Below are 17204 nucleotides of genomic sequence, written 5' to 3'. Positions count from 1 at the left end.
TTCGTTTTCCATTAGTATTCTTCATTAGTTGCCAGTTTTACTGCCACCACTCATAAATTTTAGGCCTTTCAAGACTATTTTAGCTTTATTTTACATGAAAGAGAAATATAAAAGTTAAAAGATAAAAAATGGTTATTTGATATTTTCCAGACGACAGGAAATGAGAGATATTAAGGAGTCAATGTGCCATAGAAAAAAAATATATATAAATAGGGCAATCTGTGTAAAAATGGGCAATATTTTGGGGTTTAGATGTAATTAACTCTTCATATAATCTATATATTATATGAGGATGAAAAAGATCTTAAAAAATAAATAATTCAAGATGATCATGAAGAAGATATAAATTGCTTGAATCCTAATGGAGTAAGAGCTCTCATGTCGAAGAACATATGAGAAGTCTTTTGAAAATGTTACTCTAAAAGACTTTATCCCATTCATTAGGAACCACTTCAATCCTTTTTATTTATAATACAAGAAGGAACTAGAACAAGGATACATACCGTGATATCAATGTAGGATTAGCTTCGGAAGCAGATACCTCTAAGGAAGCAAAGGTAGACCATTCTTCTGCTGCAAATCTAAAGGAAGACAAAATAGATAGGAGAAAGATTACAAAGTTTCAGTTTCAAATAATTTGGGTCTCCTGTAAGAAGTCTCCAGAATAACCAGTACATCTCTGTCAGCCAGCAGAGTTTGATAAGAGAAATTATCAGTCTGTATTGAATGAGAAGCTAAATTTTGGGAGGTTACTAGAACTATATTGAACAGAAACAGGAATGAGATGACAAAATTGACCTTCATCCAAAGAATTACAACTTTTACAACTTATGGAGGATTTGCAAAAAAAATATTGTTGCTCCTTGGTACAAGACTGATAATGAAATATATAGACGTGACGCTCGTAAAACAAAGAGAAAAGCCTCAAAGAATCTCACCATCCAGCAGATCTAAATACAGACATGGTCTTCGGAGCAATTTATTCTATGTTAAAGCAGAGCTTCCAAGTATTCATCGACGTACGCCAGGCATGGCCAATGATCAGTTCTTATTCGAACCAACGTGGAAGTATCACCCACTTCCATCAAGAAAAGTAGATGAAACCTGGGTGGCAAGAATATCAAAACATGGAAGAGACCTATGTGCCTCTTATTCATTAGTGAAGGATTTTCCAAATCAGTTTCATTCTCAATGAACTGAAGCTGAAGTGGCATGCTTTGTGAGTATGGAACCAAAGCATCACCTTCATGAACAGAAAAATCTGAGCCATCTTCTTCCCAGACAATGTCCCTGATCATTCCATTTGCTCTAACAGAGTTCACAAGTGGATCGCCAACAACGGTGACAACAAAAGGAGCAAGGTGTCTTTCTACTGCCCTGATCAAAGAATCTGCAGATACTTCGAGAAGCTTAACAGATCTTGTCCCGTAGATGGCCGCAAATCCTTTACCACCACTCAAAGGAAAGGTTTCTCGTCCAGTATTTGCAGAGTCGCCGCATGCTTCCCATAAAGCATGAAACAAATCTGCATAGTATTCGGTGACTCCATATTCAGGAATATCAGGTGGTATAGTAACCCTGAGAAACATGTCCTCAATACCAACAGTGATGCTCTGAAGTGGTCCGGATATTATCTGCCCATTCTCAGCATTTGCCTCGATGGCAACATCAATTAGACCAGGCATTGGTTCTCGAGGTTCCAATTCTATAAGTACCAAAGCAAGATAATTTGAATCTTCCCGAGAACTGTTGTCTACAGGAACTAAGTCCAGTCCACCAATTGCAGGTTCACCAATAAGAAAAGGAACCCGACAAGGAGGAATTTTACCAAACTTTGATGTTGAAGAAAAAGTGATTGTAGTTGCATACATAGCAGGCAACTCATCAACCACTTCAGTTCTCGAAGCAGATGCAGATCCCCAGGTACGACTAAATGGTTCAGCCTCAAATCTAAGTATACATCGTATTCTTATTTTAATTCCAGGCATGTATCGGTAATCTGGAATACATGAAAAATGCCTTCGTAGTACTCCCAGTATTTCTGCAACCTCTGAATCCATCACACGCAGTGGTTCCTTTTGCTTACTAATTTTCTCTATGCTTACATCAATCTCCTTTTCTGACTGCAAAGATGGGCTCGAACTGATGTCCTGAAAACCCCCCGAAGAACTGCCTCCATTACTTTGAATGCTAAGATTAGGCAGTGTTAGAGACCATGATTGCTTGACAAGCAGTGGAACAACCCTCTCAAGATGGATATAAGAAGCAACACCAGATGATTTTTTTAAATCTCGAGCCACACGAGGTGATGGTACTTGGAACAGAGAACCAGGATGAGGAGAAGATGAGACACTTGAAGATTGTTCACCAATACCAAGTATGTGCCTCAGCTTCTTCCCGGGAATGCATGCAAGCATCCGCAAGTAGATCCTGGACAAGTTACACAAGTAAGAAGAAGATAATTGAAGATCAATCACGGAAACAAGCAGTGCTGATATCAGTAGTTCAGTACCTTGCATTGTCGCGGACCTCCAAGTCAGGAAAGGATTGACAGGTGTAGCCAAGAAGGCATGAAAGAGGAAGGAACACTCGGGAGCTGTGGTGATGCTTAAGCATCGTGCGGCAGATGCCTAACACTTTACTCCCTTGAGACCATGACCTCAATCCAGTATCTGGACCATGCTTCTTAGCAAGCCAAGTCATGTGCTTGGTGAGCAACCCTAACAAGCCTCGCGGTGGTACTGTATCATTCTGAGCAATTTTCTCAAAAAGAGAAAAATACGAGGACAGTTGGTAGCCTTCTTCAAGCTTCGGAAGCAGGCGTTCGTCGAGTGTCTGGAGCAATTGCTCGCCCACTCGGCGATGTGCCTCGCATCCTAAAAGCCGATCGATAAAAGCAGCAATGACCGGAACCAATCCGCGATGCTCCAATGCCAAACGCACCAGAACACACTGCACAAAGCCAAGAATGTCTCGGCATTAGAAACACTAGACTCATTGCAAGGAAAAGATGCTACTAAGTAGACGATGCAGTTACTACCTGAAGATTGTTGAAGATGGTAGACTCCAGGAGAGCGCCAAACCAAGAGGAATCAGAGGAATCAGAGGAATCAGAGGCATCAATGCTATGCGGTACTACTTCAACCAAGAGCTTGTGGAATGCCCGAAAGGCCACCGAGGTCTCTGTGCTCCATGGTGGAAGCCACTTGAATGTAGAAACGCAAACCAATCCATCCTCAAAGAGCTTCACCACCACCATATCCTTCTTCTCACCATTGGAAGCATCAATACTAGCTGCAACTCGTGCGAGGGCATCTAATTTCTTAACTTTCAGTGCGAGTGGATCGAACACTGCCGGGTAAAAGCACGGCACCAGGGGAATGAGCGAGTTCTCGCCGTTGGCTAATCTCGGCGAGCCGAGCAACCAATGGAGGGCGAGGAGGCGGAACACGAGGGGTTGGTGGGCTTCTTTAGCAATGAAAGCGAGGCGGCGGGCGATGCCGGACTCATCGTCGCCGGCGAACACATCTGAGAAGCGGCAATACAGCATCAGCACAACATGGCAGAGGATAGGATCATAGGAGTAAAGCAGGCCAGAGAACTGCACCTTCAGCAGCGCCGGCACCGCCGGCACCCACGCCTCCACAGCGCCAACGATGCCCACGAGAGTGGCCACCAGCTCCATCGTAGCCGCCGGCGTCAGCGCCTGTGACCGCTCCATTAGGAACGCCACCAACCTCTTAATCTCCCTCAAATTCACATCCGAAGGTGCCGGATTTGTATCAAACGACTCCGACGCCGGGGAAAGGAGCAATTGGGGGACATTTAAGGGGACAAGAGGGGTGGCGGTGGAAAAGATCGAAACATTCGAAGCGAGAAGGCCGAACTGGACGACGTTCCTCGCGACGACGGCAAGGAGGAGGAGGTAAGATTGGGCGGCGTGGGTGCGCTCGGCTTGCGCGAGCTCCCACACGTGGCCGGCGACGTCGGAGAGGAGGCCGGGGAACGCGGTCTCGAGCTCCCGGAGACACTCGCAGGCGACGGCGCGGGTTTGTCGATCGGGGCCGTGGCTGGGGCGGTTTGCGACGGCGAGGAGGAGCTCCGTTAGCGACGCCAAATCCGACGCCGAGGAAGGGGAGAGCGGCGGAGAGCTCAGCACGGAGATGGCGATGGAGGTGGTCGATATCAAGAACTGGTCTTTGAGAGACGAATCGATGGAACGGAGGGCATCGAGGAGGGACGGGAGAGGGGGAGTAGGTAACGGGAGGACGGGAAGCGAGTCTTCGAGGAAGAGGAGAAGGAGGGGTTTGAGAGAGGAAGGGAAGTCGCGGCGGAGGATGGATAGGAGGGCGAGGTCGAGTAGGGGGAGGTGAAGCCACCGGGAACGGCGAGAGAGGTCGCCGGAGGAGAAGTCGTCGAGGAGGAAGTCCCAATCTTGGGGGGAGAGCTGAGGAGAAGGAGAAGGAGAAGGAGGAGGAGGAGGAGAGGATTGCTTCTCCATTGACGAGAGCTCGAGGGTTAGACGGAGGAGAAGGGGGAAGGCATCGATCGGAGGAAGGAGGGTGGAGAGTCGGAATCTCGATGGGTTCGGGTTCGGGTCCGGTGGAGGAAGAAGAATGGGGAGGGTTGCGTTCGTGATCTGGCTTAGTCCGAAACTCGTCGTAAATCGTGATACTCGTGGCCGCGGATGAGAACTGAGAACGGATGCCATACGGATCGGATCGTGACAAAACTATATCCGTATCCGCTTTTTTCTTCAAATATAAATATAAATACAGATTAATAAAGTTTGGTAAAATATAACCCCTATATTTTAGTCGAAATGTAAAGTGCCCATTATTTTATTTTTTTGTTTCAAAGATAACATTGAGAGTAATTTTTTATTAACAATTTAATATAGTAAGTTCTTATTTTACGCTTTAACACCACCACTATTTTTCCACTTATTATCTCTCTCTCTCTTTCTCTCGCCACCCATTTTATTTTTCTCATTTATCTCCGCCTCACTCTTTATCAGTATCGTGCTCTTTTTAATTAGTATCTTTGGAGCCTTGCCATGCTCCTTTAATGTGTAGTTATCCCTTTTCGATGTTGTTATTAAAACCTCACTATATCGTTCCTCCCTCATTAATTCTATGCCTTACCACCACCCAGCCAAACCCAATCTCGCCACACCTTCCTCCTCTAAGCTCCCCCTCCATGGTGTCGCTCTAATGTGTTTGCTTGAAAACCCTCCCTCCTCTCCTCCCCTCACTCTATTTTGCTACTAATATAGTCATGTTGCCATCAATGCAAACCTCTCCCTCTATGTTTCCTTTTTAATTGTAGGTTCAGCTTTGTTAGCTGAGCCGATGAGGATCTATTGGGTGAGATACTAGTTAACATGTGCTTACTTAGTATCTAATCTAATTATTTTCGATGATAGTTAGCTCTTGCACTATACTTTTTGTGGGTTCATGGCATTGTTATCTTTATCTTGTTCAATTTTTAGAGTGTCGTAGGAGTTATTTATTTCTGATTGCTTTCTTATTAGGTGCTTGCTAATCTTCTTAACTTTGGAGATTTCTCAAGATCGCGTTTTGGACTGATAGAACAATATGACATGCAGATTGACTCAGGGCATTATGCTGAGGCCATAAAAGCTCGTTGTCTCATAAGGTTTGTTTAGAGCTCGACTCGAACTCTAAATGAGTTGAGCCAAGCTGAAAATTTGAGTTTGAAAGTATAATCTAGCCGAGCCAAGTTAGCACATGCTCCATCGAGCATAGCTCGATAATATATATTATCGTATATGTTCATAATTATTAAAAAATTTATGTTAATATTTATTTGTACCAGTTAATTTTACATTACATGATTTATATATATTTTTTAATCAATATTAGCATTAAGCCCATTAATTCCAAATTAGCCCATTGAGCTATTAAGAGCTGAAAATGTTCACAATCCAGTTGAGTTGAATTCAGCTTGCTCAAGCTCGGCTTATTTACACCCCTATTTGCTAGGGCAATTATTTTTTTTATTTATTATTTATTCCCTTGGGGCTAATGCTTTGGTTTTAATATAGTCTCGTATATTGTAAGCAAATGTGAAGTTTTTTATTTTTAAAAGCTTTGGATATTAATGATTTGCTCCGGGCTTTACCTAATATATATATATATATATATATATATATATATTTATAATGAGATTATTATTATTTTTCCTTAACCACGTGCATCTGACGCACGATTGATTATATGAAACTTTTAATTTCGTGCTAAATAGTGCGAAAAATATAAGAGTCCCCAAAGAAATGGCGGGAAACCATCCGAAGGCGCGATTGCGCGAGCCTTATATTTCCCGCGCCTTTCCTTTCCTCTTCTCTAATTCCACCTTCGTCTCCAAATCCGAGTTAGAGCTTCCATCCGATCGCGAGCAGAGATGTTCTCCTCCAGCCAAATCGACGCAGGCGGTTTCGCCTCCTCTCAATCGACCCAAAACTCCGATTCCACAGTCTCCAAGGTAGAGCACGAACCCCTAATTATAGGGTTTTATCTTTTAAACGATTTCTCTTAAATCGATTGCCTTCTCCATGTCCCTCGTTTGTCTCAGAGTCGCGGTGCTACGAGCACTCTTCCAGTGACCGTGAAGCAGATCAGCGACGCCTACCAATCGAGCGACGAGAAATCCAACTTTGCAATCGATGGGGTTTCCGATACCAATGTAAAAAGTTGCTTCTTTTTGTTGTTAATCTTGTTATTTGTAAGGGAACCCTAACCTTAGCATTGGATTTCTTTATCGTGTTATGGTACTTCTTGGGCCGTGGCAGATTAGGCTTGTGGGATTGGTTAGCAACAAGGTGCAGAGGTCTACCGACGTCACCTTCACCCTTGATGACTGCACTGGGCGGATCGATTTTATCAGATGGTGAGCAGATTTATTTGTATATTTGCTTTTAGGCAATTGGGTTTTGTTTCAATAACTCTAAGAGTGTTTTTGTAGGTTGAACGATGCTTATGATTCAAATGAAGCAGCTTCTATTCAGTATGTGTGGAGAGTTGGCTTTTTTTTTTTTTTTCTTCTGTTTAAATTTTACTTAACGTTTTGGTTGACATCATGAGATTAATCGTTTTCTTTTTGTGAGCAAAGGAATGGTATGTATGTGTCCGTCACCGGTAGCCTAAAGGGATTCCATGAGAAGAAACGCGGTGTTGCATTCTCTACACGGTGAGATTAACAGTGTGAACTTCTCTTAATCAAGTGCCATTGTACTGTTGCTTTTATCTTGATGAAGTGGATTGACTTGATAATTGTGATAAATGAGGTTCAGATTATCTCTTGCAGTCAGTATGACCACTACTTCTTTACTGTTTAAAACAGTGCACTTGGCCCTACTTACTATTCTCAAGCTATTCACTCACCTACGAGAGTCAAAGAATACAATGTCTCAGAGTGTCTGATAAGATATGCAGAGTGTGTTTAATACTCTATTATATATTGTTCCAAATTTCTCTTCGTAGACTAACAGATCTACATGCTATCCGCATAATCTCAATACCAAACAATTTATTGCAAACATAATGTATAATCCACTATTCCTTAGCCCAGTTGCTAGGGAGTTATACATTTGATCAGTTCCTTCTGTTGCAGTAATCTGTATGTTAGTTTCAGTGGTATCAGTGTAGTGCTCTATTATGTAAAGTTCTATTAGCATTTAGTCACTTCAGCTTATGAGGATGTTAACAGCCACTTCATATATTTTCGGTAACAAATAAAGCTGTTTACACTTTTACATGTTACAAATTTTGTTAGTTAACTAATGATTGCAAGTTTATAACTATAGAAAATTCCCCATACTCCTGTATCTAATAGTAGAGAGTCAAGTAAGAAGTCACATGATAATACAGTTTTCACTTAGTTCTAAATGAACAATTTAATTGAATTGGATTGTTGAGAACGCGACAGGTTAGGCAATATGGCAGAATGAGGGTCCAATAAATGTGTCTTGACGAGTTGGCCAAGTTTCTGGATAAATAATATTCTATTAGGTCAATAGTATTAGATGATGTAGTGAGATAGTGGCTTTGCTTCTGACATCTCGTTTGCATTTTGTTCTACTGTTTACTAGTCAAACATTCTATTCACATTTGTCTATATTGCTTATGACTAATAAATTTAGTGGAAAAGAGTAAGTCATCACTATTCTTATTTTGTTCCTGGAATTCATTTACAGTGCTGTGGGAGGTAGTTTACACTTTTAAGTTGACGTTTCCTATCTAATTGTGCATCTTTACATTTCGTGAAAACTAATTCCACCGTCACATAGAAGGGAATGGTTTTTCTTATCCTAGGATGACATCGACGTGTCTAGACCCTAATGATAATGCAACCATCTGCCATATGTTTTGAATTATGATGTTTGATCGTACTAAGGTTTTACTTATTCTTACTCAGATAGATGCAAGAAATTAATTCCCACATAACCATGTGATCCTGACCTCCAAGTAGAACATCAGCTATTAACTGCTTTAGGTTGTTAATGCTTTTAATTTGTTATTGAGGGTTGACCAGAAGGGCCTTAGTACATGTGACCTGTTTCTTTGCAGGCCGGTGGTTGACTATAATGAGGTTACACTCCACTTCATCCAGTGTATTCATATGCATCTGGAAAACACCAAATCAAAGGTATGCATCTAATATGTAGATGGGTTTATACAGCCACATGGATATAATAGACAGGTTCCTGCTCATCTGTCCTTATTACATAGGTTGGCGGGCCTGCTCCAACCCATGCAAATTCAGTTACTGGAACATCTTTCTCAAATGGGTCAAAAGAACACCAGACTCCACTTTTTCATCAAGTATACAATTTTAGAATTTTAATTTTGTTCCGTCAGTTGCAAGCTGTGCTAGGATCATAAGAAGTTATCTGATCATTAATTCCACCTCTTTCAGGCATCAGGACCTAAAGAAACAGATGGATCTGAGACTGACATTTATAAACTGGTTTTGAATGTTTTCCAAGATCCAGCAAGCCTGTATGTTGTTCTTCATAGGCTCTTCTATCCTTTTATAATTCCATTCATATGAAAAAGCTAAGTTCTTCATCTTAGATTCTACAGTTTGTTTCATATCAAAATGTGATGTCTTGGTCTTCTTTTTCATCTCCCTAAAATGACAGAAATGTGATTGTCGAATAGTAACAAGCTTGCTATGCTAGTCCTTTTATTCAAATCAGTCTGGATTTATCCATTCATGTATCTCTTTGGAATCCATAAATCCTGGGATGTAGTTGCTTACATGTGATGAAGTCTATTCAAGAAATAACTGATGTCATGACAATTGATTGATAAACACAATTTTCTTATAATTGTCACATGAACGTTCTTATGTCTTCTCACAATTTTACTGCTCAATTAAAATGCAGCATATTGTATGTCGACCTATTCAATTTACTTTGCTTTTAGTTACTGCTGCTTCATTCAAGTTACCAGCTATTTCTGTATCCTGACATATGAAAAATTGCTAAGCAGCGAGAACGAACATGGATTGCATGTCGATGAAGTCGTCCGACGTTTAGGAATACCAATCAACAAGATCAAGTCTCTCTCTCCATCCTTCTCTCCTCTCTATGTATTGCATATATATGTATTTAGCTGCTCTTGATCATCTTCCTTATGGATGCAGGGAAGCTATTGATTACCATGTTGATGTCGGTCATATTTATTCTACAATAGACGACTACCACTTCAAATCGGCATTGATCGACTGAGCTGCCATCCCCACCTGCATGCCCATCTACTGCATCAACTGCCAGCTTGATACTTATTATAAGTTTTCTTCCATAGGCAAGTTAGCTGGAATGGGTGCATCTGCCTTATAAGGCTACTGTAAATGAGACTGAATTCTATCATCAGTGTGTTTTGCTTCATGCTCTGGCTGATACATTTGTAAAAACCTGCAGATCTAACTCTCTTAACCTCATTTTTTTTTTATTGATGTGAATTGGTAGTAGTAGTAGTAGTAGTAGACATGGTTTACTTCTCTGATCTTCCCATTGGGTGCTTTTCTTGCTCAGAGTTGACATTTGGCAGCAGGCATGGTAGAAAAGCAGAATTGTACTGGAATTTGAAAGAGAAAAAGGATAAGTGCTAAAAAGTATAATAAAAAATAAGAATTTGGCGTCGCCCGGACTCGAACCGGAGACCTTCAGTGTGTTAGACTGACGTGATAACCAACTACACCACGACACCAAGTTGCTAGAGGTAGTGTCCTTTTAATCATAGATTATGGAGATGGCTTAATAATTTTGATTACGTCTGGGCCCACAGGCCAATTTGAACCGTGGAGCACGAGTCCAACAAACAACTGGGCTACACCATCCCACTTTTCCCCTTTGTCCCACCTCGGGTCATTCCTTCCCCCCTCTCCGGTCCCACTTTCAGGTCCATTTTCTCGGTGCCTTTTCTCCTTAATCATTCCGCTTTAAGCTCCCCCCAAAAAAAGATGAGGTAATTCGTCAGCGAGAAATCCGGTGCCGTTTGCTGACGTGGCAAAGCGCTGATTTAAACCCGCAAGGTAATTGACCATCTAATTATCGCAAAACGCTTCCAAACCTTAATTACTTTAAGAAAACAACAACTTAAATACATGATGCACAAAATAATAGACAACACACACATGAGATACTGATGATGATGATGATGATGATGATGATGATGATGATGAAAAAAGGGAGCGGTCCCAAAGTGGAGCTAACTAATTATTTAGTCTTAACTAACACATGGGGTGATCAAATAAAAAAGAAGCTACTAAGTTAGGCCCCCAAATTAGAATAGTCTTTTAATCTCGCTGGCCTATTTTCATGTACTATATAATGCCTTTGTTTATTTTCTAGTGCAGATTCCTCTTCTTGTGACTTGAGGAAAACAATGGAAGATTGAAAAAGTATGACAACAAAAGAGGAAGTGGAGCTTAAAAAAAGGAGACACCCTAGTTTGAGATTAGGGAACATTGCTTAATAACTGTTACAAAATACTTGCAATGCTCTTATAAATATTATTCATGTATAGAATGCTATATTCACTATTCGGCTTAAATAATAGTCACATTAATTATAAGATATTTTACTCATCAGTAGTGTTTATTAGCATCCTAAATGCTAGAAGATTTCTGTCGGCATGCATGCGTGTAGATCCAAATAAATATGCTTCATTTCAAATGCACTCTTAATAGTAAAAATTAATAAGATTAAAAATTAAAAAAAGAAAAAAAAGGGGGAGAGAGAGGTTGGATCCCACTTATGATATAAGGCCAAATTGGCAGTGCATCCAATTCTTGGTTGAGAATATTTAATAAGAGACGTGGTGACTCGTAACCCCTAACTCGCACACGACCGAGTCGAGTCGGCGACTTATCCGGCGCCCTGGCCGCGATAACGTGGAGCCGAATTGGGAATATGGGCATAGAAGAGAGAGTTTGAATTGGATCCCGATCAACTCATCGCGGCCGTCCGTTCCACCACCGGACGGCCCAGATCAGCCGCTGGCTCTCCGACGCTGCACGTTCACGTTACCCCCCATCCGAGAAGGCCACTAGTATCCCCTCCCCCACGTCACTCCCACGTACCACCCGGCAGGAGACATGTGTCATCTCCCAATTGGAGTGCCGCACGTGTGGCAAGTTAGTTGGGCCATTTCGTGCGCTTGCGTTTATTCTACTCCTCTATTTAAAGCCGGCAAATAAGCCGGCTTTCCTTCTCACCAACATCAAAACTTTCTCCATCTCTCTCTCTCTCTCTCTCTCTCTCTCTCTCTCTCTCTCTCTCTCTCTCTCTCTCTCTCCATTTCCATGCCAAAATGCTTGAGGAGGAGGAGGAGAAGGAGGAGAAGATAAGATCGTGGCTATGTTCTCCACAGGCTTTCTTGAACTGTGAACTCGTAAGAGTTTCTCTCCTTCTCTCTTTCGTCGTCTTCTTCTTCTTCTTCTTCTTCCTCTGAGATCTCTTCGGGTAAAAGAAGAGAATTTAAGATGCGAAGTAGAGAGGAGGAGGAGGAGGAAGAGATAAGCTTTTGTCTTGTTGATGGTTCAAGAAAGTCCTTGGAAAACATGACAGATCTTTGTAGATCTTTGTGGTTGTTTGTTTTCTTTTGGGCTTCTTCTTCTTCTTCTTCTTCTTCCTTCTTCTTCTTCTTCCTGTCTATCTCTATTCCATTATAGTGTTTCCAAATTTGGTAACTAGTGTGATCATGGTCGTGTACTATTCTGGACGGCTTTGGTCTGAATGACTGTGAGATCTTCGACTGTTTGACCATTGATTGGTCTAGTAAAAAAGAAAGAAAGCCTGGGATTTCAGAAGCTGAGGTGACCCAACTGACTCCAACTTTATATATGATTGATTATTTTCTTTCTTTATACTTTATTCTTGACAAGACCTTTTGCTCCTTCTCTTCTTGCTCTTAATTACGTTTACATATATGTATATATAATTCCATGCATCAACTGAATCATCCCTCACACACTCAGAAAAAACCAATAAATAAATAAATAAAATAAAATAAAAGGTGAGAGAAATGCAAGGGAAAAAAGAGGCGAGAGATGTCTCATCACTCATTCCTGTGAATTCTCAACAACAAAAATATCACTTTAATTTTCATATTTATTAGAGAGAGAGAGAGAGAGAGAGATGAAGATTGTAGAAAGACAAATGGGAGGATGTGAGTGGATTTAGAATCTATATAACTTTATAATAATTTCAATGGATTTGATAATTTGAGATGCAATCCCAGAAGAATTCATTTATAACTTACTCAACCAAACTTTTTCTGTATTTCATAATTGCTCGTAGTGTAATAATTAATAAAACCAGTCCAGGATAGAATAAATTTATCTAGATGTTTAGGAATAAATAACTATAGGTTTAATTTGTTTAATAAATTATGTGTATATATATTGTACAGTTAATTAGTATTGATATAAAGGTTATATATAATAGGGAAATATAATATATTGAAATAAATTCCTAGGTATTTTCAAACGACAAAATTAATAGAGTTCTTTCACTTTTTCAAATAAAATTTAATTAAATTTTTGTCAAACTAATTCAATTAAAATATATTTGGATTTGGTTCCAGAGCCTTAGAACTGGAAAGCCCAAGTAATTGGGCTTATAGTGGCCCAATTAGTTAACGAGGCCGGGCTCAAATAGAAGCTTCTCTTTATTAGTACTTTTTTTTTCCTTTTCTTTTCCCTCTTCCACGCCGCCGCGACTGCGATTTCCATGGCGTTGGCTATCTTGCGCGCCGCGCGCAAGCTCCGGTATCCGACTCCTCTTTATTCGATCTACCTCCTCTCATACTCCTTCCGATCCCCAAACCCTTGTCCTCTTCCTCCTGCTTCTACTACCCAGGGTTCGAATTGGATCGCGTCGCCGCGGTATTCGAGAGCTCTTCCCGGATTTCCCCAAATTCTATCCTTCGCTTCCATCTCTAGCTCGTCGGGAACGTCTGAGAAGGAGCGGATTAGGCAGTCGCGGTCGTGGGTGGATATCTACTTGCCCGAGTCGGTCCGGCCTTACGCGCTTCTTGCTCGGTTGGATAAGCCTATTGGGACTTGGCTACTAGCTTGGCCTTGCATGTGGTACAATTCTATCCTCATCTCTCCATCTGCTGTTTTATTTGATAGAAATTGACTTCTTAGGAAGGAAAACTTTGTCTTTTTACAATTCTGGATGAGTTCTCTTGTATTCAAGCATTTAGTTGAGTGTTAGATAGAGATTAGAGAGGATTTTCGTCTTCTTTCTCATCACAGAAAAATTAAGTCTTGATAATATGCGCCAGTTCTCATGGTTTTTTTTTTTTTTTTTTTGAAAAGCTTAGAAAGCCTTTTTATTATTATTTTAGAATACGAAGTAACATATGACAAATTTTAATATCCCCACAAAAAAAAGGGATCCAAAAAGACCTGTCATTACAGAAAGAAACTGCCACAGAGGTAGAAGGCAATAACTAGATCCTGCAAGATCCCTGTGGAATGTTATTGCCATTTAGATATTAGCTATCTTCTCTACATCTTCTTGAAAGAATAACTAGTAATCCTTTTTGCCTTTATCATCCAGGTCAATTACTATGGCAGCAAACCCAGGAGAGCTTCCTGATTTGAAAATGTTGGCTCTTTTTGGATGTGGAGCTGTGCTTCTGAGAGGGGCTGGTTGCACAGTGAATGACCTTCTTGACCGCGACATCGACAAGAAGGTAATTTCCTTGCTTTTTACAAGTACAATGATAGAACTTTCAATAGCCTTCAATTACTGTCTAGATTGTTGACACAGATTTCACCTAGTATCTGTAGAATGTTGATGTACATTTCATTTATGCTAGAGAGTTAACACAAATTTTCTTCACAGATTAGGTTATTCATATGTTAACTTTACTTATTTGCAGATTGTATAATACTTAATGGGTCTGTTAGTAATTATAGGCTTTACAGTATAAGTGGTGCTAAACATGCTGTATCTTTATCATTGTACTGGTAGAAAATTGCTTAACTCCTCATGAAAATTTTCTTCTTGCCTGAGTACTTATACAATATTTATCTTCAGGTCGAACGAACCAAGTGCAGGCCTTTTGCATCTGGTGCTTTGACGCCTTTTCAGGGGCTCTGCTTTCTCGGGATTCAGCTTCTATTAGGTTTAGGAATTCTTCTGCAACTCAATTACTATAGGTATATTAAATCTGTAGCTTCCTACTAAAAAGGGATAGGGTGATAAATTACTTCTGATATACCTTCTTATTGGCTGTTGTTAGGATGGAAAGTTGTGCTTGCCCTTTTTGAGTTCTAACAAGTGTTTACATGGGAATGTATTATATCTTTGCTAGCTGCTTAAATTCCTGATTTGCAAGTAAAAATTTATACGCCCATTTAAGTCCTATACCTGTTTGTTGTTGACCCTTGGTTTGATGTGATAGTGAAATTTATTTCACAAGGAAATGATGTATGTTTGTTCGACATCTTTGTAGAAATTGTATTATGTGCTTCTGTAACTTCCAGAGTAAATCGTATAGGATATACTTGCTACCCAGAACCTTCTTCCAAGATTTTTGTGTTGCTAGGAAGAACTTGCTGTATCAATAATACTATCATATACATCAATTGTATGAGCATTCTTCAGCTGTAACTTCATTGCACTTATTTGATGTAGCATTTTTCTGGGAGCATCGTCACTTCTGCTAGTCTTCTCTTATCCTCTTATGAAGAGGCTAACTTTTTGGGTATGTGCTTCACAGCATTTGTTTGTAATAACTGTTATAACTTACATGTCAGCTCATGGTTGCTACGAAAGGAATTCTACTCATGTTGGTTGATGTGATCATGCAGCCTCAAGCATATCTTGGCTTGACCTTCAACTGGGGGGTTTTATTAGGATGGGCTGCTATAACGGGAAGCTTGGATCCTGCTATCACCCTTCCAATGTACACTGCTGGTATATGTTGGACGCTTGTATATGATACAATATATGCACATCAGGTCTGTTTCTTCATTGGCAGTTTTTCTATATGCATTCACTTAGTTTCTTTTAATGATGGTGGTCGAATTCAATTTCTTTTTTCTTTTTTGTGCATAATTTTGAAATTACTCAGGATAAAGAAGACGATTTAAAGGTCGGAGTTAAATCCACTGCTTTGAGATTTGGAAGTTTGACCGACCGTTGGATTGCTGGGTTTGGTGCTGCTTCTATTTGTAGCCTAGCACTCAGTGGCTACTATGCTGAGCTTGGTATGCATTGTTTTCTTTTCTACTTCTTTCCACGGTGGGTGTGTAAAGCATCTTTTCCGGTCATATCATACTGACTGCACTCTTATATTTCCTAGGACAGCATGGCCCTACTATGCATCTCTCATTGCAGCAACTGGCCATTTAGGATGGCAAATTTTAACTGTTGACTTGTCGAGTCGTGCAGATTGCAACAGAAAGTAAGTTATGTAGTATCAGTTTGATAGTTGCATCTGAAAATTTTAGCTTTAATAATCTAATCAAATTATGTATCTGAGCCTTCTTTTTCTCTTTTTTCATTGACTGCAATTGCATTGTAGCTGCCTAATATGGTCATTATACTGCTTGAATATTCTTGTTCTGTATATGTTTGTCGGCATTATTGGAAGTTGATAATTTGACATACTCAGGGACCTGGGTGCTAATTGTTTTTGAAACAGATTTGTTTCTAACAAGTGGTTCGGAGCTATTGTATTCAGTGGAATTTTATTTGGACGGCTTGCATCCTGAGAGGTAATGCATGCATTGGTTGGGCCATGAATTTTTTAACTGCCATTTGATATATCAGGGAAACTTATGGGCTTATTATGAAACGCAGGAAGAGCAAATTAAAATCACGCCTCGTTCAGGCATCTAATGTAACGTAGACTGCAACAAAGTCGTCCGATTATGTATTACATTGTTTCTCCGCCAGGTAAAATATATCATGCTTCAAAGTTATTAGTTTAATATGTTTTAAAAGTGATTATACCCATGACAATATTTTCTTTGCTCATAAATTATTTCTCGATGTCTAAGCAGGTTTCCTTCCGCGACATCTATTATTTGGTGAATCCATTTCTTGGGAATTAGTGCAAAAAAAAAACAGGAGAGATTGGCCTGAGTTTTGTTGCTGTAAATTTATACCCTTATTGCTACCTGATATCTTACTTATATAGCCTTGTTAGATTCCATGGATCAAGGCTATTATATCCTTCACCTTTTTTCTTTGTATACCTCTCTACAGGACTTTGTAGAATCCTTTTCAATGCAAGAGAAATGATATCTCACCTTTAAAATTCAACCAGGTCCATGTTCTACAACCTTGGCAATCTTGATCCATTATTATCTCTGTTTACTTAACTATACACAGAGAAATTATTCTGAATAAGTTGTATACTTCTCTACCTTGTATGGAATATATCACAGACTATATCCATGGGACCATGGCAATAAACTCATCGAAAAAATTTAAATAAACTAATCATATAGCTATAGAAAATAAAAAGGAATAGAATTAGCCCAGGTGAGTGAAGTGAGTTAGAAGTTTCCCAACTCCTTTTAAAAAATTATAAATTAACAATATGCTGTAATAATCACATGAATGAAATTTGTGAGTGAGGATAAAAACAAGAGACAATTGATTCACGAGCTTAGATTATTTCTTTTTTTTCAAAAATCTTGGACTTTGC

The 17204-nt window shown here is 39.9% G+C and overlaps 3 protein-coding genes and 1 non-coding gene across 5 annotated transcripts; 2 read left to right on the top strand and 2 right to left on the bottom strand.

The window, feature by feature from the left end:
• Positions 1 to 780: 780 nt before the first annotated feature.
• LOC140789467 (uncharacterized) lies at positions 781 to 4803 on the bottom strand. The gene is made up of 3 exons (XM_073139176.1): positions 3041 to 4803; positions 2513 to 2952; positions 781 to 2430 (listed from the first exon to the last, which is right to left on the bottom strand). Exons 1-3 carry the CDS (start codon positions 4709 to 4711, stop codon positions 990 to 992), a joined length of 3552 nt encoding a protein of 1183 aa, XP_072995277.1. The 5' UTR covers positions 4712 to 4803; the 3' UTR covers positions 781 to 989.
• Positions 4804 to 6330: 1527 nt separating this feature from the next.
• LOC140789238 (replication protein A 32 kDa subunit A-like) lies at positions 6331 to 9975 on the top strand. The gene is made up of 10 exons (XM_073138852.1): positions 6331 to 6504; positions 6595 to 6705; positions 6812 to 6909; positions 6985 to 7026; positions 7132 to 7209; positions 8589 to 8667; positions 8751 to 8843; positions 8938 to 9020; positions 9516 to 9584; positions 9670 to 9975. The coding sequence occupies exons 1-10, from the start codon at positions 6424 to 6426 to the stop codon at positions 9752 to 9754; spliced, it is 819 nt and encodes a 272-aa protein (XP_072994953.1). The 5' UTR covers positions 6331 to 6423; the 3' UTR covers positions 9755 to 9975.
• Positions 9976 to 10161: 186 nt separating this feature from the next.
• On the bottom strand, positions 10162 to 10235 carry TRNAV-AAC (transfer RNA valine (anticodon AAC)). The gene has a single exon. It is a non-coding gene; the product is annotated as a tRNA-Val (tRNA).
• Positions 10236 to 13212: 2977 nt separating this feature from the next.
• Positions 13213 to 16816, top strand: LOC140788007 (4-hydroxybenzoate polyprenyltransferase, mitochondrial). Of its 2 annotated transcripts, XM_073137086.1 has the most exons (10): positions 13214 to 13620; positions 14099 to 14234; positions 14582 to 14703; positions 15182 to 15251; positions 15358 to 15507; positions 15621 to 15756; positions 15857 to 15953; positions 16194 to 16266; positions 16352 to 16447; positions 16555 to 16816. In XM_073137086.1, the coding sequence occupies exons 1-8, from the start codon at positions 13262 to 13264 to the stop codon at positions 16261 to 16263; spliced, it is 1140 nt and encodes a 379-aa protein (XP_072993187.1). In that variant the 5' UTR covers positions 13214 to 13261; the 3' UTR covers positions 16264 to 16266; positions 16352 to 16447; positions 16555 to 16816. The 2 variants fall into 2 exon arrangements, with proteins under 2 accessions (XP_072993188.1, XP_072993187.1); XM_073137087.1 differs by lacking the exons at positions 16352 to 16447; positions 16555 to 16816 and having other exon boundaries at positions 13213 to 13620; positions 16164 to 16266.
• Positions 16817 to 17204: the final 388 nt, after the last annotated feature.

Source organism: Typha latifolia, chromosome 5, assembly GCF_019914945.1.
Source record: "Typha latifolia isolate L0001 chromosome 5, TyphaL0001v2, whole genome shotgun sequence".
In the NCBI taxonomy this organism is placed as follows: Eukaryota; Viridiplantae; Streptophyta; class Magnoliopsida; order Poales; family Typhaceae; genus Typha; species Typha latifolia.
This window is presented reverse-complemented; position numbering and strand designations above follow the sequence as displayed.